The sequence below is a fragment of the Euleptes europaea genome, chromosome 7 (genome assembly GCF_029931775.1).
Source record: "Euleptes europaea isolate rEulEur1 chromosome 7, rEulEur1.hap1, whole genome shotgun sequence".
Lineage (NCBI taxonomy): Eukaryota > Metazoa > Chordata > Lepidosauria > Squamata > Sphaerodactylidae > Euleptes > Euleptes europaea.
This window is the reverse complement of record NC_079318.1, coordinates 39,417,438-39,442,145: the sequence shown is the minus strand read 5'-3', so window position 1 is coordinate 39,442,145 and position 24,708 is coordinate 39,417,438. Positions and strand designations below refer to the sequence as shown.

The 24,708-nt window shown below is 40.8% G+C and overlaps 1 protein-coding gene across 1 annotated transcript in view; it reads left to right on the top strand.

The window, feature by feature from the left end:
* KIF6 (kinesin family member 6) overlaps positions 1–24,708 on the top strand; it is a 177,621-nt gene that overhangs the window by 97,904 nt on the left and 55,009 nt on the right. Inside the window, exons 14-15 of the mRNA XM_056852795.1 lie at positions 8,013–8,121; positions 21,259–21,314. Of these exons, the coding sequence (XP_056708773.1) occupies positions 8,013–8,121; positions 21,259–21,314 (165 nt within the window). The remainder of the gene's footprint in view (positions 1–8,012; positions 8,122–21,258; positions 21,315–24,708) is intronic.

Genomic DNA, 24,708 nt, shown 5'->3' with positions numbered 1-24,708 from the left:
CAAAAACCTCCTGCTGGTGGCGAAGAAGGACCTGACAACCCTACTCTCCCTTATGTAAGGGCTAGTGCAAAGCTGTGTTTGGTTTAAATATCGCGAAAGCATATTCTGAGGTCATGGGATTTAAGTAATACTTAGCCCTTGCGTCTGGCCCTTGCATTTAGTCCCATTGTGAAGTACTTTGGACGCTATTATCATAAGTTGTGGTTAGCATGTTTTAAAAGATCCTTACTGCTTTAAAATTTCTGATTGCATGTGAACAGAATAAACCTAATGGTGTTAGAAGAGACATTATAGTGCCAACAATTCATTCAGCTCATTGAATCTGGGCACCCAACTTTTCCTCTGAGAGGCTGGATATTTTCAAAGGTTCCATGTTCTGCTGTATAGCACGGTGGGGGTACAATGAACTGCCTTGTTTTATGCATTTTCCATTTTTGAAGTGAAGTCCCTTGAAGGTATCCAGATGTATTACACATGCTCTTTAAGAAGACGTTTGCTGAAGCTTACAGCAGGGGAGTATTACTGCTGGGTCCTTCCCCTCTTTTAAAGTCTTCATGCTTCTAGGTTCATTGTTTGCTCACTCTGAAGCTTTTACTATTTTCTGTTCTGAGCAGATGGAGCTGATAATATCAGAGGAATCCTTGTAGGGAACCAGTGAATTATAGCTACGTGCAGACATTTCTAGAACTCTTTGCAGCAAAACAAAAAGAGTTCAAATAAATTGTCTTCAGCTTGTCTCGAAAATGTCTGTCTTCATTTTTGTTTTTTGATACCTAGCCTGCAAGTTTAAGAGATGCGCAGTGCAGTCCTTGACATGTGTACTATTACATGTTTACACTATCACCCTTGTTCTTTCAAGTTGACAGCACGCATCACCAACCATAACTGCCTCCACCCACCATGTTGTGCCACCTTTTTTGCTGCTGGAATTTCACAAATCAAACTGGAACTCAAGGGATGTATGCTACTTTGTTTGTTTATTATTTTTATATCCCACTCTCCCCGGCAAGCTCAGAGCGGCTTACAACAAAATCAAAACAATGTATAATAGATTTACATAAAACACATTAAAACAATTCATGTAATGATAAAATCCAGCCCCATAGAAATCATCAATTGATAAAATCAGCAATAAATATATAAAGGTAAAGGTCCCCTGTGCAAGCACCAGGTCATTCCTGACCCTTGGGGTGATGTCACATCCCGACGTTTCCTAGGCAGACTTTGTTTGCGGGGTGGTTTGCCAGTGCCTTCCCCAGTCATCTTCCCTTTACCCCCTGCAAGCTGGGTCCTCATTTTACCAACCTCGGAAGGATGGAAGGCTGAGTCAACCTTGAGCCGGCTACCTGAAACCGACTTCCGTCGGGATCGAACTCAGGTCGTGAGCAGAGTTTGGACTGCCGTACTGCAGCTTACCACTCTGTGCCACGGGGCTCTATAAATATATACTTTATTTATTTATATTTTATTGTATTTGTATCCTGACCTTTCTCAGCCAGGGCCGGGCTCAGAGCAGCTAACAACAATACAATGCCACGTTCATATAAGTGCATAAGATGGCGCTCCTCAGTGGTATGTCTGCTTTGCAGGGCTTACAAGCAGTTAAATCCCCCACCCAGTAATCGGACTTAACAGCAGTATTATAGATGAATTTCTGCAGTGATTAGACATGTTGAGAAGTTCACAGTTCAGGTGACTGAAATACATATGTGAGGGTCCTTCTTCCCTTTTGAACCCTCACAAATTTTTCTGCCGTTACCAATAACTGTGAGGGTTTTTTAGTATTTCTTAAACCCATACCTTGTCACCCTTGTTTGTGTGAGGAGAAAGCTTCCCTTTCCTCCCCCCCAGGTGAAATTGAGAGGCTTAGAGGCTGTAATTGATTTTATAATAATTAATATTAATTGAGGTTTATTATTTACAGAGAGGTCGTTAGACTGATTGTTTTTCTTCAAGAGAGGCACAAAGCTTAGTTGGCTACGAGCAGTTTAAATCTTGAATGGTTACAGGCACAGTTCTTAGTTCTCAGTTCAGTTTGTTCAGGTTATTCAGTAAAGTACTCAGATGTTGTTCAATATAGTCATATACTCAATATACTCAGTGTGGACTCAGTTTACCCTAGCACACCGAATACCAGAGAGTGGAGGTTTCTCCCCAACCTTTCACACTCCTTAGATTTGCCCACCTCCTGTGGAAAACAAATATTTCCCTCCAAATCACTGAATCCGGAGTATCCCTATTTCAGGAGCCACCTCCTACTTAGTGACTGAAGAAAGGGCTATCTCTCTACCACAATCTTCCCATTGTCACCACTAAGGTTTGGTTTATACATGCTAGGGAATCTATGAACACACAGGTTCTTAGAGTTTCTACACACAACCACACAGTTCAGGAGCTCAGAGCTAAAGGATCAAGAACTTCTCCCTCCAAGAAGACTCCTGTCATCTCACCAGACTCTGCCCACTGCTTACTGGCATTGGCTGACAGAACTCCTTCGTCTCAGTGCTTACATTTAACCCTGCATCCATCACAGCATACATCACTAATTTGTCAGATCCCTATCAATCCAAACACTGAGAATCATTGGGTGGAGCTTGATGGTTTCCTCAGGTGGGGGACTCTAGTGGGGTGGGGAAGTACCTCCATTAATACTGCTATGTGACATCATCAGGCCCCAACTATTGAGCCACAGGGTTTGGGATTGTAGGGATCTGGTAACTCTGTACCCCCCCCCCCCAGTGTATTCATTCCCCCTCACCATAAAATTTGTGACTCCTGGCCTTCTTGGAAGAGTTTATAGTCTGATAGATAACAGATAGTGCAGCAATACAAGGATTCCCTCTTTAAACTGATTTTAGGCGGAAAAGAAAGTAGGCTCCTAGCTGAAGGGGGAGGATTTTCCAGGATATGAGTAGCAAAAAAGAAGGCACAAGATAATGTGTGGGAGGAATCCATCTGAAAGCTGCATAAATCTTCATTATTAACCAAAACAAAGTTCACCAGCAAGGGAATAATCTCTTTCTACCAGCTCATCAAGTCCCCCCAATTTCTTGGCATTTCTTTGTTGTGCTGACTCTGCTGTATGTTTCTCCCAGTCTCTCCATCACTATCCTGAGTATGTAAAATTCTTCTTCAAACTGTCTTGCAGTCACATTATGTCTAGACATTTATTTCCTACACTCCTGATTCGTCTCTTTGTAATTTGAAGTCTTATCTCCCATCTCCTCATTGTTCTTTCTCCTTGCACACCATTTTCTGATTTTCCTCTGCATTTTGTTATGATCAAATGTCAATAAATCAAAAGGCATGGGTCATCCTTCCTCTCCAAGCAAATTATTTTGTTATACGTTAGACAACTGTGTAAACTGCGTTTTAATGTCAGAGGTTAAAAAATTAATTGGTGACTTTTTATTACCCAATTTCTGCCTGTGTGGACTGATAACTACTCTTATAGAGCGTTCTAAAATTACTACTTTTCTTCTGTCTTTTGAATGGTATGATTAAGGGGAGCAACAGATTGACATTCATTTTATCCCTCCATGTTTAGTTTAAAATCATGGGTCCAGAAATTGCTGTCAGTGACCAAATATACTTGTTGCATTCTGAAACATCTCCCCTGGTCAGATGACTTCTGAGCCCTAACCCTTTGCTCCTCATTTTATTATATATACCGTATTTTCCGGCGTACAAGACGACTGGGCGTATAAGACGACCCCCCCCCCTTTTTACAGTTAAAATTTAGAGTTTGGGATTGTCCTGAGTCCGCGGCCTAGGGTCGGCCCTCAGGACTGCGCCCCAACCCCGCGGCCGCCCCCAGACCTCCTGGAGTGGCCCAACCCGAGTCCGCGGCCTGGGGCCAGCCACCGGTCCTCCTGGGGCGGCTCAACCCCCGGGGACATGGACAGAGTGGAGGCGGCTCCCCAGGGAGATTCTCCAGTCCGGCTCGGAATTCAGCATCCGGCGTATAAGACGACCCCCGACTTTTGAGAAGATTTTCCTGGGTTAAAAAGTAGTCTTATACTCCAGAAAATACAGTACTCAGGACACCTTCCCTTGACCACTCAAAGAGGCAGTTATCCGTCTGCTACTTTTAAAACCATCCCTACAGAAAATATGATGTGGCCAATTATCACACAATCTCTAACCTGCCCTTTCTTATCAAAGTTATTGAGAGAACAGTAGTGGACCAACTCCACATCTTCTTGGATAACTCATTTGCTCTAGACCTTTTTCAATTTGGCTTCAGGCTGGGCACGCAGTCTGCTAGCTTTAATTGACAACCTTCCTCTGAGTGTAGACACAGGCTCTTGTTGGACATATCTGCAGTCTTTGATGTAGTCGATCATACCATCTTGTTGAGGTACTTTCAGCCCAAACCTGAGGGGGAAGGGGTAGATTCAGCAACTGGGAAGCCTCTGAGGAAAAGAATGTTAAACTCTTTCCAAAATAAAATAAACAGGAAAATGCCCCCATTGGCTGCATCAAGGATGTTCCACCAAAAAAGGTGGCATAGCAACACTGCAGCGTGAGGGGGCGTTCCCAAGGTGAAAGGGGTTATGAAGCTGCCTAAAGGCAGCTCTGCCCCCCAGGAATGCCCTGGGAACACCTCTCAGGATGCTGCCATGGAGACTTGTGCCACTGGAATGCTGCCAGGAGGCAGCTCCGGTGCCCAAGCCCCATGCCACTGCATTGTGTCCCAACAGCAGCAAGGATGCCACCCATGACAGCGTAAGTGCCTCTTATCCTGGGTTAAAAGGGCACTTATGGCAGTGCAGGGTCATGCCAGCTCCTAAGGAGCTTTGCCCCCACCCCCCAGGATTGCAACCCTGGAGACAGAAGTAGGTTTCAAGGGATGCACGGAGAACTGGTCCAAATCATTCCTCAGGGATTGGACTCAGAGAGTTGCTATTGGAAAGCAGTTCTCATCAGTATGGGGCCTTTCCTTTCACCCTGGGAACACCCCCTTGCGCTGCGGCATTGCTCCATTGCTGCACCAGCTTTTATGGTGGCGCAGCCCCATTGATTGCAGTGGGGGCATTTTCTTTTCCTTTATTGGAAAATGTTTTAAATTCATTCTCAGCCGCTGCGGATCTACCCTCCCTTTCAGGAATGGACTGCCTGTCACTTGTTTGCTCTCATTGTTCACAAAGTCAACATTGTATATGCATGATGCTGGCTATGTGTAGGCAACTTTAAAAAAAATATTCACAGTATGATACCACATGGAGAAATGGCCATCACCAGTTTCTGTCTGAAATTCGATGTAATGGTGAACTCATTTGAAGTGCACTTTGAACAAGGAGAGTCATGAAGTAACTATTTGGAGAACGTATTAATGGAATTAGCCATGTTGTCTAGAACTCTGGTTCATAGATGTCTGATAAGCTTCAGCTATGGAAGCACTTCGACAGTTTTCTTTTAAAATGTACAAACTTGATTGTTCCACCTGGCTTAGCCTTAGATTTGTCCTGGTGCGTGTTCTTGCAGCTACTGCATTTTGGATGGTGTGGAACCACAGTGATATCCTAGTTGTGAGGGAGCAATGCATTATGAGATATTGTGCCAAAGTACGGTAGATAGGGAGCATTTTAAAGCATGCTTCTGAAAGAAAAGAATCGTACATAGGTTGCAGCTTTATACCACAATGAGATTGTTGCATGGTAGTAGGCTTAAAAAAAATTGCTTTATACCACAAGATTGTTGCATGGTAGTAGATTTTTTAAAAAATTCAAATTGCGACCATTCTTTGTACACCAAACTAATGTACACCAAAGTTATGCAAAAAAAGGGGGGGGGGAATAAATCTGTTGGCCAGTTGCGGTTTCAGATTAGACTGTGTCATGATAGGGAGACAGAGCTCTGAAATTCCTCATATAAAACTCATCATCTATTCTGGGCCCAAACATGGAATGGGAACATTCTGTTTTTCAATTAGTATCAAACACAGTATCTCTGCCCTTCCCCTCCGGCTCATTTGGTCTGTACAGATGAGAGCAGTAATGTCTTTTTCCCTCTTCTTTTTTATTTTAAAAGGGATGAAGCATTGCTACGTGCTTTTTGCTATTTGATCATTCCAGGTGGGGTTATTTCCCCACATATCATGTTATTGGTATCATATGTTCGCATGCTATTCAAATAAAATGTATTTTTAATTTTTTAAAAGTGTGTGGGTGTATCTGTTTATTTTCAGCTTTTACATTTCCCGCTCTTAGCCAACTCAGTTAATTATTGAGGTGATTTACAGAGAACAGAAAACCCCCCAATAAACACATAAATCAGTTAACAGTAGTAATACAATTAAACAAATAAGCAATTATTCTGTGTGGGGGGGGAGGGGAGCAGCATGAAAATATTTACTATAAAGCAATCGGCATCAAATATAGTAAGAACAATTCGCATAAAACATATGATGGAGCTACTTAGAGGGAGAACAAAATCACTACCTGTTAGAAATGACAAGGTTTTACTTTTGAAAAGACAGTCACATCATCAACAGTTTTGTATTTAGGGACAAGTCCTGCCAGTCCTTTTTTTTTGGGGGGGGAACCTTTTTTCACATGATGATTTGTCTACCGAAGAACTACTCATGTGTAGTAGACGTATTACACTGTGAAAAACAATCTGGGGCATACTAAGAGGACATTCTTAATGTGTAGGATGTAAATCAGGCCTCAGAACGTAAGCAGATGGCACTGCATCTTATAGGGAATAGTAGTAGTATCCAACTAGCTGGCTTTCGGCCCACAGACCTAAGGGAGTCACTTCTTGCTCACAGTTTCAACAACTGTTTCACACAGGCTGAAAAAAAAGTAAAGTAAATTTAATGTGAATTTGAAATGTGTAATCTTTTAGTGCCATGACCTGGATAGCCCAGGCTAGCCTGATCACATCAGATCTTGAAAGCTAAGCAGGGTTGACCCTGGTTAGTATATGAATGAGAGGCCACCAAGGAATACCAGGGTTGTGACCTGGAGGCAGGCAATGGCAAACCACCTCTGAACATGTCTTGCCTTGAAAACCCTACTGGGTCACCATAAGTCAGCTATGACTTGATGGCAAAAAAAAAAAAAAAAAAAAACCTTTAGCCCGTTAAATGTTGTTAATAAACTGAAAATGTTTAATGAGTAATTGCTGAAGCCTGAGGTAACTGTGTTTATTCATTTGATTAAAGTGTTGTGTGGTACAAAACCAAAAGATGGTAAATAAAAAATAAGAGGAAAACTATGCACATTTTCTGCCTGAAAATGCCAATGGTTTAGAAAATATTTTCACTGCTTTGATTTTTAATGCACTGGTTTTAATTAAGGAGATGTTAATAACTGTTCCAAAAATATTAAACATGCAAAGAATTCAAACTAAAGTATGTTGAAGCAACATGAAATGAAATTCAGTTTGCCATTTTAACCATGCAACTCCATGTAAGCTTTTTATTTTCCACATTTAGTATGGCTCAGTTAGTATGAAAGTGGTCCCTATGTTGTTTCCAAAAACAACTGGATCAGAAAAGTTTTTTAAAAATGTAAATATTGGTCCAGTAGTGTTTGTAAATTGGCAGATTTTTTAGTTCCATAGAACTCTTCTTCCTAGTTCTGTCTTTTTGGTTTGTGTCTTTTTTTTCTTTTTCTTTTTTTGCCGTCAAGTCACAGCTGACTTATGGCGACCCTGTAGGGTTTTCAAGGCAAGAGATGTTGGGAGATGGTTTGCCATTACCTGACTCTGTGTCACAACCCTAGTATTCCTTGGAGGTCTCCCATCCAAATATTAGCCAGGCTCTGGGCTGAGAGTGTGTGACTGGCCCAAGGTCACCCAGAAAGCTTCTGTGGCGTGAGTGGGGATTTGAACCTGGGTTTCCCATGTCCTAGTTCGACACCTTAACCCCTACACCATGTTGACTCTCATGTGATTTGTGTTTAATGTACACTAAAAAAAGCAATTGAAGTGGGTTTTATGAAATTTATCTAGAAAGTAGTGAAATAGATATTAAATCCCAATCTGATTTATTCCTTTGGCAGGAGCAGGAGAAGAAATGTCACTTGGACGCCAAGAAGCCTTTGAAATTTTCAAGAGAGATTATGCTGATAGCATAACCATTGAAGACAATAAGCAGCTCCTTAAGCAAAGGTAAGATTTACACTGAGCTGTTAAATTCAAAAAACACACTTGGCTGTGATGCAGAAACCAGTTGAAATAAAGCATTTGAATTTAAGATAATTTGTGTTGAATATTGTACAAGGCAAGAAGCAGGTGACACTGGGTGCAAATACCATTGCATCAGTGCAGCCACTCAGGATTGTGCAGCTGCATTGTGCAAAGCCTTCCACAAAGATGTTGATGGTGTGGGAAGGTAGTGGAGCATGGTCACCAATCCTGTTTGACTCTGCATCAGGTCTCTGGAAAGACTACATTATGACTACATGCAATTCATATTAACTCAAAAAATAACAGGTGTTGATAATCCAAAGAACTGTCAAAGAGAACCAATGGACATTATCTTTTTCCTCGACTTGAAGTTTCTGTTTCTTCTAAAGTTCTGCACTCCCTCTTGTGGTCAATTCAATATAGCAGAAGATTAGATCTAGTTTATTTCCCTGCTGATTTAAGCAGCAGCTTTTTACTCTTGATAAAAATGGGTGTGATATCAAATTGACCACTAGAAGGAGCAAAACACATGTAGAACTTTAAAAAAGCACTGAAGAAACAGGAACTTTGAGATAAGGAAAAAGTGAATGCAGAAAATCCCCCAGTTTGGTATCTGGATTAGGGGTGTTTTGGGGGGGGGGATTCAAAAATTATTCAGAGACATTATTCCTTATGGGGAATCTTTCGGGGGGGGGGGCTGGAGGGGCTGTTTTTGAGCAAACTACACAAAAATTGCAGAGGAGTTAGGGCTTCTTCCCTGAAGACCCCCACCCAAGTTTTCAGAGGATTGGACCAAGGGGTCCAATTCTATGGACCCCTGAACAAAGTGCCCCTAGCCATCGTCCATCGTTTGATATGGGGACGTCTCCAGGACAAAAAATAGCCAAGCACACAAGAGCAAGCAACAGAACCAGCATCAAATTAGAGAATCCAAGCAGACTCAATCTGGCAAGCTCCCCTATTTGCCTGTGAGAGCTGCCTCCTTCACCTCTCCCTCCTGTTGCCCTGGAAATCTGCAAAAAGAAACAAAAGAAAACAACCCTCAAGTCTGGTGCATTAAAATACCAGCCCTGGATATTCCCAGTATCGACTGGGATTCTGTAATACGTATCTGGATCTCAAATATACCAGAAAAACACCAATGAGGTATTTTCTGGTATATTTTCAGACCGAATATATCTGAGTGCACATCCCTACTATCAAGTATCCATGAGGACCCCCTGGGATTTCCAGACTCCAGTTTTGAGAAATGCTAATCTAGCACATGAAAGTGAAATGGACACATTTTGTGGGCCTTCAGTAAAATGGACTACAATAGAAGGGAGAATTAATGTCAACCCTTCAGGAGAATGGTGACTATTCAGGAAACTCCATCAGAACTCCAAACATGGTTGCCTGGCCAAGGATTCATAATTTTCCATTTCTACATTTGGCATATAAATATGGCAGACCTCCAGAACTCAGTAAGCACAGGGAGAAGCATGGGAATTCTGAAGACAAACAGAGGTACTTAGACAGATGTCTTGCATCTCCTCTCACACTTTACACTCCTTTATCCTTTCTCTGCTGTCTGCTTTTGAGTTTTCTCTATCCTAGCAATGCTTTCTTGTGTTATGCTTTTTCTTCTGACAACTATCTTTCACTTCTGTCAAAGGCATTGTGCTCAGAACTGTCACATACTCGATCAATCAGCAAGAGTGGTAGATTCTCCGCAGCTCTAGAAATTAGTATTTTTTAGCTTTTTTATTGTGCTTTTAAACTATGTTCTCTACAAATAAATGATGCAGCATCTTTGCTTATTATGGGTACACACACACACACACACAAGACTGGGCCTTTCACTACCTAACAGTAAAGAAACCTTTGGCAAAGTGGTAATTCTGTCTTTAGTTTTTCATCAGCACCTGCAGATCTTAAAGTGACAAAATGATACTTCTCTTGACCCATATTTCACAACTGCCATTTTTATTTCTCTATCAGTTGCCCAACAAAGCACCATGGCCAAGCTCAGATCTTTCATGTCTGACCAGTCATGTCAGGAAGAAACTGCATCTTTTCCCATTATGTCATTTGGGCATTTGTTTTTCATATAGCTTCACTAGTATTGATCCTTTAAATTCCATATTTCATTATCTAAGAAGTGTATCTTGCTCTGACCATCAGTGTTTATTTTAGTTGGGGTTGTTTTTTTATATCCCACCCTTTCCCTGCCGAGGCCAGGCTCAGGGCAGCTTACAACAGTTCAATAGACAACATAATAATATACAGAATAAATCAAATAAAAGCAGAGGAAAATATAAAGTTTAGTCAGTATTTAAAATCCTAGAAGACCTTACTAAAAAGCCTAACTAAACAGATGGTGCCCTAACTATGTCTCACCCTATATATAATGTTTAAAACCAATACAAAAGGGAATCAACAACACCCTAATTTGTAGTGATACTGGTGGAGACGAGATAATGAGGTGGCGAGCAAAAGAAGAATGGGGGGGGGGGACTCTGAAGGAGAGTCCAACAGGGTCCAACAAGAGGAGGCCAGCTGTTGTATAAGCTGTCTCTGTCTTACAGGAGCTGCAGAATTTAATCTGGTTCCGCAGGGCCTAGGTCTCACAGGAGAGAGGGTTCTACCAGGCAGGGGCCACTGCCAAAAAGGCCCTTGGTGTATGCATTATAGACACTGTCAGATTTCCATGTTTCCAATATTGTTGCGTTATAAATCCATAAAGTAATAGAGATTATTGGTTACAAAATCAAGTATGACACATAATTATAGTTATGATAACCACAATAAAGAAGATTAAAATGAAAATATAAAAAGGTTTTCCACAGAAGTCCAAAATAATTCTTATGAGTTTGTGTTTTATTGTCTTCTTTTCCCTTTTCTCTTGCAAGGTTAATAACTAAATTCTAGGATCAGAGGTTAACTAGCACATGACCCTATACTGGAAAACACTTCTAGTGTTCATGGAATAATACTTCTGAAAGTAAAGATTTTCATAAAAGCTAAAATTTTCAGAGTCGGCCAACACTTATAGGGGAATTTCAAGTGTTCTGGTAAATATTGCCATCTTTTTGTAAAAGACAGAAGACATCTTCCTTTTAAAAAAATATTCTTCAAAGGCAGCTGTAATATTATTGATATCTTTTACGCAGAGCAAATATCAAGTTGCTCACAGCTTTCCCTTCTTTTGGAGATTTTCATCTGTTTAGAAATAAAACTCAGCAAATGTTTAATCTTTCTTTTTTAATGTTACTCATTTTACTGTCCTTGTCTTAAAACATGTGAGAAGTAATAACTAGTATCTCTCTTAAATACAGAATACTTTTCTTGAAAAAAAAAAAAGAGAGGTCTCTCTATGTAGGTTTCGGTTTCTCTAATGTATTCTAATTTCTTCCCTTATTCCTCTTCCTGTTTCCTCATGCCAATTTTTTAAAAAAAAAAAATGATATATGGGTGCCTGTGGATAGAGATACCATATTTAAATATCTTTTCCTATTCCCTTAATGCTTTCTGGTTGGTTTTATAAGATAGGTTGAGTTGCTATGTACTGTAACACAGGTATGATGTAATGTTTTAATTAATAAATTAAATAGTCTACTCTATTCTCCAGCCTCTTATACCCTATTCTTATACTTGTTATACATTTTAAAAAATTCAGAAGCAAAAAAAAAAGGCATTCTACCATCTGTCCAACCTTATATTCATCCACTTATTACATGGATGCTCATGATAAGTTGATGATAAGTTCTCAGATGTTTCTTTTTGCTTAGACAGAATTAGGTGTCTCCCCTTTTAGAGAGCAATATCCGTTAAATGGGCTCAATGCGCCCAGGTACCTGCATTCAGATATTAAAATAAACTGAACTTAGATTGAAAACTTCCAAAATCTATTCTTCCCAAAAGAATTCTTCAGTTGTGCTCCATGCATGAGGGGAGGAGGAAGGAAGCAGGCATGTGAGCGCAGTAAGAAGCCAGGTCCCCATGTCTGTTCATGGCATCTGAATGCAACTAAACTCACCAGCATGGATGTGGAATCCCCCCTTGTCCTGTGCAGCCATCAATAAGCAGCAGTGGCCTCTTACTGTCTTGTGCCACATCTCAGTCACCAGTGAATGCAGGTGATGTGTATGTTTTTACAATCTGGTTTGAATATGTGTATCAACTGTGGCTCTAGTCCCAGAAAAGCTATTTATACGCAGTAAAACTGTTACTATGGTGCCGCAGCGCTCTTTATTGCTTTTGCTTTAATAGACTGCTACCCCTCTGCAGCTGTCAAGACTTTAAAATGGAATATTTTATTATTGATTATTTCCTAGAGGCAACTTCTGTATATTTGCGCTCTATTTGCGGCACACTGCGGTCTGGATTGTGAAAGTTAATTGTGTGGGTGTTGGGCGGATGAAACGTTACAGCAGCGGGTTGGATGAGAGGTTTGTTTGATCTTTTCCATTGCTGTGATTTTATAATTAAGGATCCTGGCAAGTTGGAAGCAATTCCTTGGCAAATCCCAAGGAAGATAAGGTGCCTAGGAGATCATAGTAGTGTGGTTGGGAGTGGCTGGCAGTATAACCCTACCACAGAGTAGCATAAAGAAATATATAAAAAGTGCTCCAAAATTGCTGAATGTATGATAACATCCACCCATAAGAAGGGGGTAGGGACAGAGGGAACCAAGATAAAAAAATTGAGAGAAAATCTAGGAATAAAATTCCTTGTAAATCAAGCGTTGATCCTGGAACGAGAAAAATGCCAATCCTACAGCATATAATGTTGGCATCTAAGAGGTTTACATTTAGGAGAAAGCTATGTTAACCTTGAAATGTGTTGTATATATATAATCCTTACTTAGCAATTTGAACAGTGGCTGGGTCACTGAGTTTCTGTACAAGTGGCGGTTCAACAGTAAATGTTCCAAATTATAGAGTAGATTTCAGAGGAGTTTGTGTTGAACAAGTGTAATGAATTGGGAGTTCCAGATTTCCTTCGCTAATGTGTTCTGCAAAGAGCAACTCAAGCCCTTCTCAATGTTTGTTTGTATCCCAACATACATAGCAATTTCCATGAGTATAGCAATGCATTATGCTGATACCAGATTAAAGATGGTTTGATTCTATTGTCAGATGTGAATTATTGCACGTTGAACTTTGTTCCGTTCTTTGTGGCTTTGATTCATCTCAAATATATGGCCTGAAAACTGAAAACCGTAACATAAACGTCTTGCAAAATTTAGAGAGTTAGAAAAGAGGTTGCATTAACTCTGGGAAAAGTTAGTCATGGACACAGGGCTACAGCTTGCTGTGTTCTTGGGTTGGCTTTTCCAACTTCGGAAACTCCCCCTCGGGGGGGGGGAGGGTATATATTACAAAGGGTTCTCCAGGACTTTGATTCACCTAGAGGGTTCCCTGGAAGTCCTCCCTCTTTCAGTGGGGTATAATGCTCTACTGCCCACCCTCCAAAGCAGCCATTTTCTCCTGGGCAATTGTTGTCCAGAAAGCAACTGTAATTCTGGAAGGTCTCCAGGCCCCAATTGGAGGTTGGCAAGCCTACTTTAAGGATGAAACCTATAAGGCGTCTGCCATCATAAGCCATCCTTCCCCACACCTTCAGTTTATTTGAGAAAGTGAGGGTGAGGGAGGGAAGGATGGACATTTCTTTGTAACTTGTGCCCAAACTCTGGTGAAGTTGTAGGGTTAGCTCATAATATATTCAGGGGTGGACCTGCCTCTGTAAGCATTAGTAAACTAAATTTTGATGGCATTGTAAAAGTGTAGGTTATTATTAATCAGGCTACTATTCCATATTCATGGTCCCATGATACTTGATTCATTTTAAAAAGGTATGTACTGTAGATAATATTTTGCCATATTAATTTAATACTACAGATTAAATATTATTAATGCTATGAAAATACTATGAAAAAACTGACATAACTAAAAGGGCTCTGAAGATTCAGCAAAACTGGCTGTTACAGAAAAGGCTGGGTGATATTCAGAGATGGAAGTTTTAAATGCATTATATTACAATGAACAGAGAGCCAGCGTGGTGTAGTGGTTGAGGTACCAGACTAGGACCTGGGAAACCCAGGTACAAATCCCCACTTGTGCCGTGGAAGCTGGCTGGGTGACCTTGGGGCAGTCACATACTCTCAGCCTTGACCTTGGCAAGTATTTAAAGGGAGACTTCAAGGAATACCAGAGTTGAGAGTAGAGGCAGGCAATGGCAAACCACCTCCCACCGCCTTTTGCCTTGAAACTCCTACAAGGTTGCAATGAGTCAGCTGTGACTTGATGGCAAAAATAATAATAATACAGTAAACATGCAAAAGCTTAAATTAATCCTGAGTTGTACCAGAGACTCCCTATAGCAAAGACCACTTTGATTGGTGGTTTCCTATAAAGATTACTGCTCTCCAAGGATTGAGATACTTTTATCAGGTGCTCCCATATGTACTTCTCAACAAGTTAAATTGAAGGTTTCCAAAATCAAGGAGTATTTAATCACATTCTGTGCATAGTGGGAGGGAGTGCACAGCAAAGCTGTCCCTTCCCCTCTCAGTTGTCACTTGTTTAGAATCTTGTTTGTTCCCCCTCCCAGATTCTGATTTGTCCAGGTGCCCACGTACAGGTCTCACAACAAACTGGAGCTGGACTGAAGACTTCCTAAACAAGGCATAAGAATAAAAGTAAAGCCTGCTAGATCAGAACAGTGGTCCATCTAGTCCAGCATACTGTTCACACAGTGGCCAACCAGGTGCCCTGGAGGGCCAAACAAATAGGGTATAGAGAGTGAGGTCCTCCCCTGCTGCTGCCTCTCAGCACTGGTATTCAGAGGTTTGCTGCCTCTGTGTATGGAGGCTCCCTTGAGCATGGCAAGAGGCCAGGTTCATGCCTGTTACAAACTGACCTGTTTGTTCATGATGTCTGTAAAGAGCCTGAACACTAATGTCCTTTCCCTATGTCTCTATGTGCAGCTGGGCTAGGGTTGCCAATCTCCAGGTGGAGGCTGGAGATCTCCCACTATTACAACTGATTTCCAGGCGATAGAGATCAGTTCCCCTGGAGAAATTGGCTGCTTTGGCAATTGGACTCTATGGCGTGGAAGACCCTCCTCTCTCCAAACCCTGCCCTCCTCAGGCTCCACCCCCAAAATCTCCAGGTATTTCCCAACCCGGAGCTGGCAACCCTAAGCTGGGCCCTAGTGTCCGTATGTGCATTAGTCCTGGGGGCATCCCACTTTGGAGCAGCTGGCACAAGAACTGGGCTTTAGACCCAGAACCAGCATATGTTCACTTAAAGAGCAGGGTCACCTGACTGTGGGTGTGGGGTGGTCCAAACCTTATTTTGGGGTGCAGAGCTTTTAAATTGTCCTCAATATTTGTGGTTTGATTCAGGAACTAGGAAATGAGAATAGGGAACTGGGAACCACCTTCAGCCTCCTGGTAGGGGCTACATTTTACTTTGGTAACCTGGGATTTCAAATACTTACCCCTTTTCACCGTTTTCAGAAACCCCTTTAATTGTATTAACTCAATTGCAAAAATAGCACGTATTTTTAAAAGTAGCACAAACGTTTCCAGGACTTCTGCCTTGCTTGAGTCAGAATTAGAGTTTCGAGGAGCCTCCCAAGATGTCCCAATTATCCGTGGTGGATTCAGCTCTTAAAACAAGTGAGCATGAGCAAGTAAGGGTGTGGAGACCTAAAATACTGGCTGCCAACAATCTAGAAGAAAAATTGAATAATTAAGAGGAGACAGTTACCCAAGTATGCCTCTCATGTGGAAAAGGGCTATTTCTTAGCTTTATTCCACTGCTGGTTTTGCTAGACAAAAATGGAACTTGTGGGTTTTGCCAATAGTTTCTGCTAGACCAAATCTTGCCCAGATCATCAGTTAAACCTAAGGCTCAGTTAACAGTTAAGTGCTATAGTTATGTCTTCAGTCTTAACAATGATGATTATACACATCTGAGTAACCATTCAGAATTTTATGTGAAGGGTATTGTCTTGACCACAAAAACCATAACAGAGTGAGTCATCCCACAGGTATCCTTGATTTGTTGAAATTGAGCTATCTTTAAATATACCTTGAATCTGAAGAATAGCACAGCTCTTTCCGGCTATTTTTATTCTCTGTGAATTATAAGACAGGTTGAGGATCCCTTATCCGAATTGCTTGGGACCAGAGCTGGTCCGTATTTCGAATCTTTCCACATATTAGAATATTTTGGAATTTTTGCATATACATAACGAGATATCTTGGGGATGGGACCCAAATTCATTTATATTTTATCTACACTTTATACACATAGCCTGAATGTAATTTTAAACAATATTTATTAATAATTTTGTGTACATTGAATCATTGGAAAGCAAAGGTATAACTATCTCACCAGATCTGTATCAGCTGTTAAACAAGAGCAACAACAAACAACGGCAGATTTTCAGTCTTCACCTACGATGCAGTGTACACTGTATTTTATTTGTTTAGGTGAGAAGAAACATGGAAAGCAGGCAGCACAAATCTCCCTGCACGCTGGCTCGAAGGGTCCCATTTTTGATCATTCTGAATATGGGCTGTCCAGATAAGGGATACTCTACCTGTAATAGCATAATAATAATTAACTAAATTTGGTATTGTGGAGGCTATTTAAGTACCCTTGCTCGAATACCTCAACAAATTGAAGAATTAGAAATTGGTAGGGTAGCTTTGCCAATTCCTAACCAGCACAGAAATTAAAGCTAGAAGCAGGCAGGTATAGATGGCAGAGCAAGTGTTCCTTCTCTTGACCATCATTCCTATATTGACAAACATAGTTTGCTCTACAATGAAAACTGATTGAAGAGTGAGTGTGTGCGGAGAGTAGGCAGGCTGCCTGCTTTGGTGGAGTTCCAACCACATGTGTTATCTGATTAAAAGTTTATTTGAAGGTTTTTTTTTTAATTGCTGTGTATTTCTATTTAACTTTGACATCACCTGAGAGATGGTGTTTGTAGGGACATTGACAATAGAGTCAGTCAGTCAGCGCTGTGTACGTCTGTTAAGGGAAGGGAAGAAGTTGTTTTAAAGTTGACACAAGGGCAGGCTAGTTAGTGCTGTGCAAATTCACCTCGGTCTTCCGACAGAAAAAGCTTACCTGTGTGCCCACTACTGACTACCTGTGTGTATCACAGGGAAGGGCTGTGGCTCAGTGGTAGAGCATCTGCTTGATATGCAGAAGGTACCAGGTTCAATCCCCAGCAGCTCCAGAAAAGGAACCAGGCAAGTAGGTGATGTGAAAGACCTTTGCCTGAGACCCTGGAGAGCTGCTGCCAGTCTGAGTAGACAATACTGACTTTGATGGGCCAAGGGTCTGATTCAGTATAAGGCAGCTTCATGTGTTCATGTGTACAATGAGTTCACTTCTACACCAAACTCACCATTGAATGTTTGTCATTCTATCTCCACCATAAATCTATACGTTTCTCCCTACAATGGAACTCTCTGTTGGCTTCCTTCTGTTAAGCTGTGAAACAGCTAGGTCCCCTCCTCCCAATTAAGGATGCAGAAGGAATTTTCAGATTCATCTGCTTGTCTCAAACTACAGTGTTTTGAACTGTTTCTTTTGTGTAATGTCAAAGAAAAAGCACCGCTGACCTTGTTCAGTTGCTCCTCAAAATTTAAGCATCAGTCTGTTTTACCTTCATTCTGTTCTATTGTCATTCTACATTATCTGTTTGTTCCCTATCCTCTATCTTTTTTTCATTGTTAACCCTTCTTCACTGTCTTTGTTTCTTTTCTGACTTATGGTCACCTTCTAGGTGTGTTCCTTCAAAGGCTTAGACCAAGTGTCCCATTATGATTTGTAATAGTATTCTGCCATTGTTGTTGGACTATGCCTTTGTTTGGTCAATGGTTCATAATATTGGGCTGTGGTACTAATTTTTCAACGTTAGTTCCCTAATGGTTTTGTTAAATAACTGAACATTGGAGGAGGTGATCCCTCCCTGTTGAAGGGTGGGGAAAGGTCTGTCTCTCTGTGTGAAGAAAGTTAATAACAAAGTTGTGCTGATTAAAAGAAAGTTAAGTCAGATCAATCAGTTTCAAAACTTTGGTAGGTTAATTTCTAGGTAAAAAAGAAAAATGGCATGGAAGCATTCGTTCTGGGTGTGGAAAAGAGACTTACAGCCCATTCGTGAGCCTAAAGGACGAAAGTCCTGAGGAGGTCAGGGAGGGGCTGCGCCTGCATTTGGACCCCCTGTGCCGGCACCCATGCCACTTAAGCCACCTCGTGTGGCACGGACATCAGCAGGAGGACACTATCCTCCCAGCATTGCCGTGGCAACGCCACTCAGGGACACCGGCACAGCCTTGTGCCAGCGTTTGGATGGCGCACTTCTATCACTGTCCTCCTGGGGGCGTTCCTGGGGCGTTCTCCGGGGCATTCCCGTGCAGGGCCAGGAGAGGAGCCACTTTTAGGCGGCCTCCTAAGGTCTTTCGCCGTGGGAACGCCCCCTTTCTCGAGATATGCCACCTTTTTATCCCCGTGCAACTCTATGGAGTGGTTGCACTGGTTTTTGAGAGAAGGGGAAGGTTTCGGCCGCAGTGGTGGTGGTGGTGGGGGTCCTTTGGAGGCAGCACAGCTGCACTGCCTCCAGTTACCAGCGCAGCCCTTCCCTCAGGAATGGGCTGTTAGTTTGCAACAATATGCCCTGGCTGCTACATTAGTGGAAATAAGGATCTTTTTCTGGGAATATTGCTTTAGAAAATCTATTTTGTGCATTATATCTTCTAGTTTGCTCTAGGAAGGAAAACAACAATGACAACTCATTCACAGTTAGGGAAAGTAGAAAAGGGTTTTTTTGAACACTGCATAAAGGGATGCATTTTTAACTATTAAAAATAGACATTTCATACCCAGCCAGAAAACTCAGATAAAATAAATAGATATTCAGCATAAGTGCAGTGCACTGTGAGTTTCTGAACAATTCCTATTAACATTCCCACTAAAATGCAGAGTAAATATTTAAAGTACTAAAAGAGTGGGAGTATGGATGCCAGAACCTGTCCGTTTTTTTATACTTTGGGTATACAGTGTAGAAGAAACACACAGATTTATATATTGGGGGTGGGGGCTTTGGGAGGGATGAAATAAAGTTCCTAGAATTATTTTCTAGGACCTCTGCTTCATTCCTCCCCAAAGGGTGTTTTTTTTTTTTTTTTTTTTTGGCAAATATTTCAATTTGGGTAATTCTTCTACAATGGCATCCCAAAAGTATAGAAATGGACAGGTCCTGGCATCCATACTCCCAGTCTTTTAATAGTAGAAATTGTTCAGAAACTTAGGCAACTTTTAGGTCATTAGTGTGAATTGTGGTGTGAGCAGGTATCTGGACAGGCAGCATGTAATGTTTCTAATAAATAAATAAACAAACGCCATTGAATGTCAGCAGAAAGTAGATATCCTGAAAGTCTTTGTTAAGTATTTTAAAAATTATTAGCACTTTTTGCCCAGTGCCTTTAAGATGCCTGTTAAAAATGTTGTGCGAGTTGCTGGAACTGCCATTCTATATTCCCTCTCCCCACCTCATTCCTCCCCGCCCCCACCTCCAGAAGTTAAATCTCTAAGTGGGATAAGAAAATACATTTTATGTTTAGTGTATGTATATTTAAATACACACATTACTGTCCAGATATGGTGGCAACAACAGTGATGTTGTGGACCTCATGCTTAATTCTGAGGCATTCCTAAGCAACCATTACCACTGAGATACATTGGAATTATAGCTTTCAGTGCATCATGGTAGATCGCCTGTTACTCCTCCTACTAGATAATGTTGGGCTCTAACAGGAGGGAATCTGATTAACCGTGATGCCCAAACAAAGAGGCCCTGTCGTGTACTGAGTCTTGAGACATGTTAACTCAAAAAGATAAAAACCAGAGAAGCATCTCATAAGTATTCATGCAAAATGAACATTGGTCCCAGGCTGTTCAGAGTTTATAAGTTGAATTGTTTCTGGAAGCTAATGTCTAAGCCAGTGCTGCCAAACATTGATGCAATATGCTTCCTTCAACAATGTTTGGCCACTGTGTGAACAGACTGCTGGACTTGATGGGCCTTGGTCTGATCCAGCATGGCTTTTCTAAAGTTCTTATAACAGAAAATGAACCACTTCAGTCTGCAGATTCCAAACAGTTTTCAAGGCCAACCCTATGTGATTGACACTAGAAATATCTTTGTTCTCCAGGAAGCAGCTAACATATCAACTAATAAAAGCAGTGATAATCTCTTCTTGTATTTCATATACATGGATTACAGTTAAAACCCAATCACCTCCCAGTTTGAAAAAATAATTTTTTAATAGACCGTGGAAATATTACTGCTTGTTAGTGTAGTGCAGATGGTTGTAAAGAACAGCAGTTTTCCAGTAGGAGTGTAATTACCAGTGAACCAATGTGACAATACCACTAGGGTTAACACCCATAATCTTGCAAGTCATGCCATGGGACCTTTTATTCATGTGGGCAGGAAATGCCGTGCTTTTCTTTTTTCAGCACTCCTGAGCAATATGTGGTTTAATTAGGTGAATGCAAGCAGAGAGAAAAACTAACCACCTATCAAATCACTGGTGCCATTTCCTGCATCATTCATATTTTTTTGTTGGTTCTCCATCCAAGAACTTAAAAGGATCAATTTTGTTGTCAAGCATGCCTGCCAAACATGCAAAACCTCATTTTGTACAAGTCCAATGGGATCAAGTGTGCAGTGTTTAAAGTTTTTTTTAAAGAATAATGATGCAAAAAGGAAGAAAAAATAGTTTACTTTATTCTCTGGATGGTGATTGTTTAATGCAAACAAATCATGTATAGACCAAAAGATAAAGGTTTTACTCCTTCATTGCTGTCTGAGAGCACTGCATGTTATTTACTGTAAGATAAGTTTTGAAAGGGTATTATTCAGTTTAATTAACAAAAACAGTTGTTATGGGCAAATTATTTCTATGTCATAGTTCATACTATTTCAGTAAACCTCTACCCCAGATTCAATTCAGTTTAGTGGATAAGTCACAGTAATATATTTGTATAATATACTATCTGTTTCAGCTGTCACAAATTTAACTATAAAGTACTGTTTTATCTGTAGGTTTGCAGAAGCAAAATCCCTAGGAGAAAAAGTAAACGAGATAAGAAACAGAATCAGTAAGTAGATCATTTTATTTTTCACATTCTAATATAATGTCTACATTCCCTAGTTACTGTACATGAGCTTAACTGTTATAAATGGACTGAAGGAACTTGCTTGCTCATGTTACAGATAACACCAAACAGAAATTCGTAATTTCACAATTGCTTATCTTTTCTCTAAGGGTCTGATTACATTATATGTGAAATGTGAGTTGGGTTGGAGACATGGCAGGAGGAAGGGCTTCACTATTCTGGTCCAACAGCCCTCCCCCCCACCATTATTTTCTGGCAAAAGCGCTTGAAGTGGAAGGGAGGGGATGCTGAAGCCCCTCCTGCTGCTGTGCCACACACTGGAGCTGATTCCCCCCCCCACTTCCCCCACTTTTTAAGGTGAGTACAAGGTGACACATGAAATGCAAGCTGGATTGGGAGTTTCCCCAACGCACATTTCACATACTGTGTAATCAGACCCTAAGAGATCATTCTGTATTTAAGAAGTAAGTAGACTATATGTCCAAAGGTTTGGGATTATGCTGCTTGGTTGTATAAAGGCTCTCTTTATCTTACAGCAACCAATTAGTAGAGTGTTCAGATAGAGTGGCTAGCATGCATGATATGAATAGGTGCAATCCAAATTCAGATCCTACTAATCTAGAAATTAGTAGTTTCACATAGGGCTTTTCCACCTTCTCATTTTCCTTGCTTTTAAGTTCCTGTTTCTAACAAAGGAGTGTGTGTGTTTCTGTTCCGCACATGTTTGCTCCTTCCAGTGGTCAATTTCATATTATACTGGTTTATGTCCAGCAGAAAAACCTGTAGTTGAAATCTGCAGGTAGATCTGCTGGACATAAACTGGTGTAATATTGAATCAACCACTAGAGGGAGCAAAACACATATGGAACAGAAACCCCCCCAAAGAAACAGGAATTTACAAGCGAAGAAAATGAGAATGTGGAAAAGCCCATAATTGCCTAATTATCTCACATGAGTTGTGAAAAAAGATAAAATATTATTCTACGCTCCTCAGAAAAAGGCAGGATGCAAATATAACAACTATTAACAGTAAATAATTCCTAGCACAAATATGTAGGGTAGCCAGTGAGGCAGGCTTTAAAGTATCTGGGATACATGGTATTTTTTTTCAGGGCCACAGGAATTATCATGGAAGTACCTCAGGCTCCAGACACTGGTATCAGCTGTGGTTGCCAATTTCTTCATCTTTTGGTGTCAAAGACTATATTATTTACATTATGACCATTCATTCAACTTGGGGTGAAGACAGGCAGACCTTCTAAGTGTGGTAGAAGTGGTTTGAACACACATTCTCTACTCTGAAAGCAAACACTTTGGAATGCAGTGGATGGAATGTGTGTTCAAACCACTTCTACCACACTTGGAATCTTACATAGGTCTTCACCCAGAGTTTCTAATCACAAACTAACTCATTTTAGGGACAAGAATTCTGCTTGGTGAGCATTCTCAGAATTTCATTTTTCTACTTTTCATCTATGTAGTGTAACGACTTCAGGACTCATTTATACTCAGGTTCCAAATTATCCACAGATGTGTGGAATTAAAGAGAAATGGAGACTCATTGCTGGATGTTTAGCTATCCACTTAATCTTCCTGGTTTGAAGATGAATAATTGCCACCTAAACACAAACATTAACAAAACTAGTTGTGAAAGTATGACCAACTTTTTTAATAGGATGTCTTACACTGCAATCCTTTGCAAAGTTACTCCAGTCAAAGCTCATTGAAATGAATGGGCTTAAACTGGAGTAACTCTTGTTAGGGTTGCACCTGTCCCTGAAGCGTTATTCATGCAATGACGTGTACCAATCCTATCTTCTGCAGGATTTCCTGTTGATAGTTTACAGTTTTAGCAGTTACTCTCATGTCCTGAATCATTTCTACCTTCATTCAGTGAGTGAAATGCAGATTTCCTGCACATTCTGGGGTTTCCAGAATGCTTACAGTGTACATAAGGCAGGATGGACACCCTTGAGACCTCAAAAAGCACTTAGTGTGGAAAAGAGTAAAATGTCTGCTAGAGGGGAGGGGAGGGAAGGGGCTGTGGCTCAGTGGTAGAGCAACTGCTTGGCATGCAGAAGGTCCCAGGTTCAATCCCTGGCATATCCAGTTAAAGGAACCAGGCAAGTAGGTGATATGAAAGACCCTCCGCCTGAGACCTTGGAGAGCTGCTGCCGGTCTGAGTAGACAATACTGACTTTGATGGACCGAGGGTCTGATTCAGTATAAGGCAGCTTCATGTGGTTCATGTGGTTTGAATTGACCCCTCACACTGTATTAAAACAATACCAAAACAGCTGCAGAGGTAGGGAAATGTGAAACAACAACAAAAACCAGAGGGGAAAATCCAAACAACATTTTATTCTTTGCAGTGCTTAAGGTTACTATTAAAATTCAGTAAAACTTGTATGTTTATCATGGACAGGATCACGCTGCCAGAGTTTAGTAGCAAAAATTGTAAACAGGCGCAGAAATAGAGCCATTGTTGTCTGATTATGTATTTTAATATTTTCTATAATAGTCCTAAAATCTAACCTGCCAGGGCAATTTTAGTTCATTTTTATTAGCCCTTCTGTGAGCACTGTGCAGTGAATTTCTAATACCTCTCTACTCCCCATACACAACCAAAATAAGTATTTGGCCTGGATTTTCCTGCTGAACCAGAAAACATAGACTAGTCGAACAATAGAAACATTCTTTAACTAAGTGTGACTCGTTCGTAGTACACATGCTTAGACAGAGCATCATTCATTATGCCACGCATGGTTGCTACCTGCCAGAATTATATTGGAAAACCAGATTTCAAGAATTGTAGTCATCTGTGGCCTACAAATAGATATTTAATTTACTTTTATTGTTATTTTGGTTTCCTTAAAGCATTCCTGGCTGCCCCAGTGTGCACAATTAAGGCCAGATCACTTCAGTATCAGTTTCTGTTTGTCTAGCCAACACTTAATAGTATAAAGCTCTTCACCACAAAGGTCACTGGAGGACCTTTTGGTAAGCCACTTGATGCGACGTAGAATCCGTTTTTGCATTCTAGATGATTTGCAGTGATAGCGACAGACAGTATTTGGCTGTAGTTTAAACAATTGTCACATCTACTTTATCATTTGGCTTTCCCATTGGAATTAGCCCTGTTTTACAAGAAAAAGATGCAGAATACTACAGCTACTTCCTAAGTGGTCAAAGATCTACAACAACATTTAGAATTCAGCAAAGACATTCAAAGTCTTCATCGGCAATGAATTTAGCTGTCATTATCATGATACCGTATAACGAAAGGTTTGAAAGCCCCTGAAAATGCACAGGCATTCAAGGGTTCTAAGCTGGAATACTAAATTAATTACTGCTCCACCGATTCCTTTAATTTCTG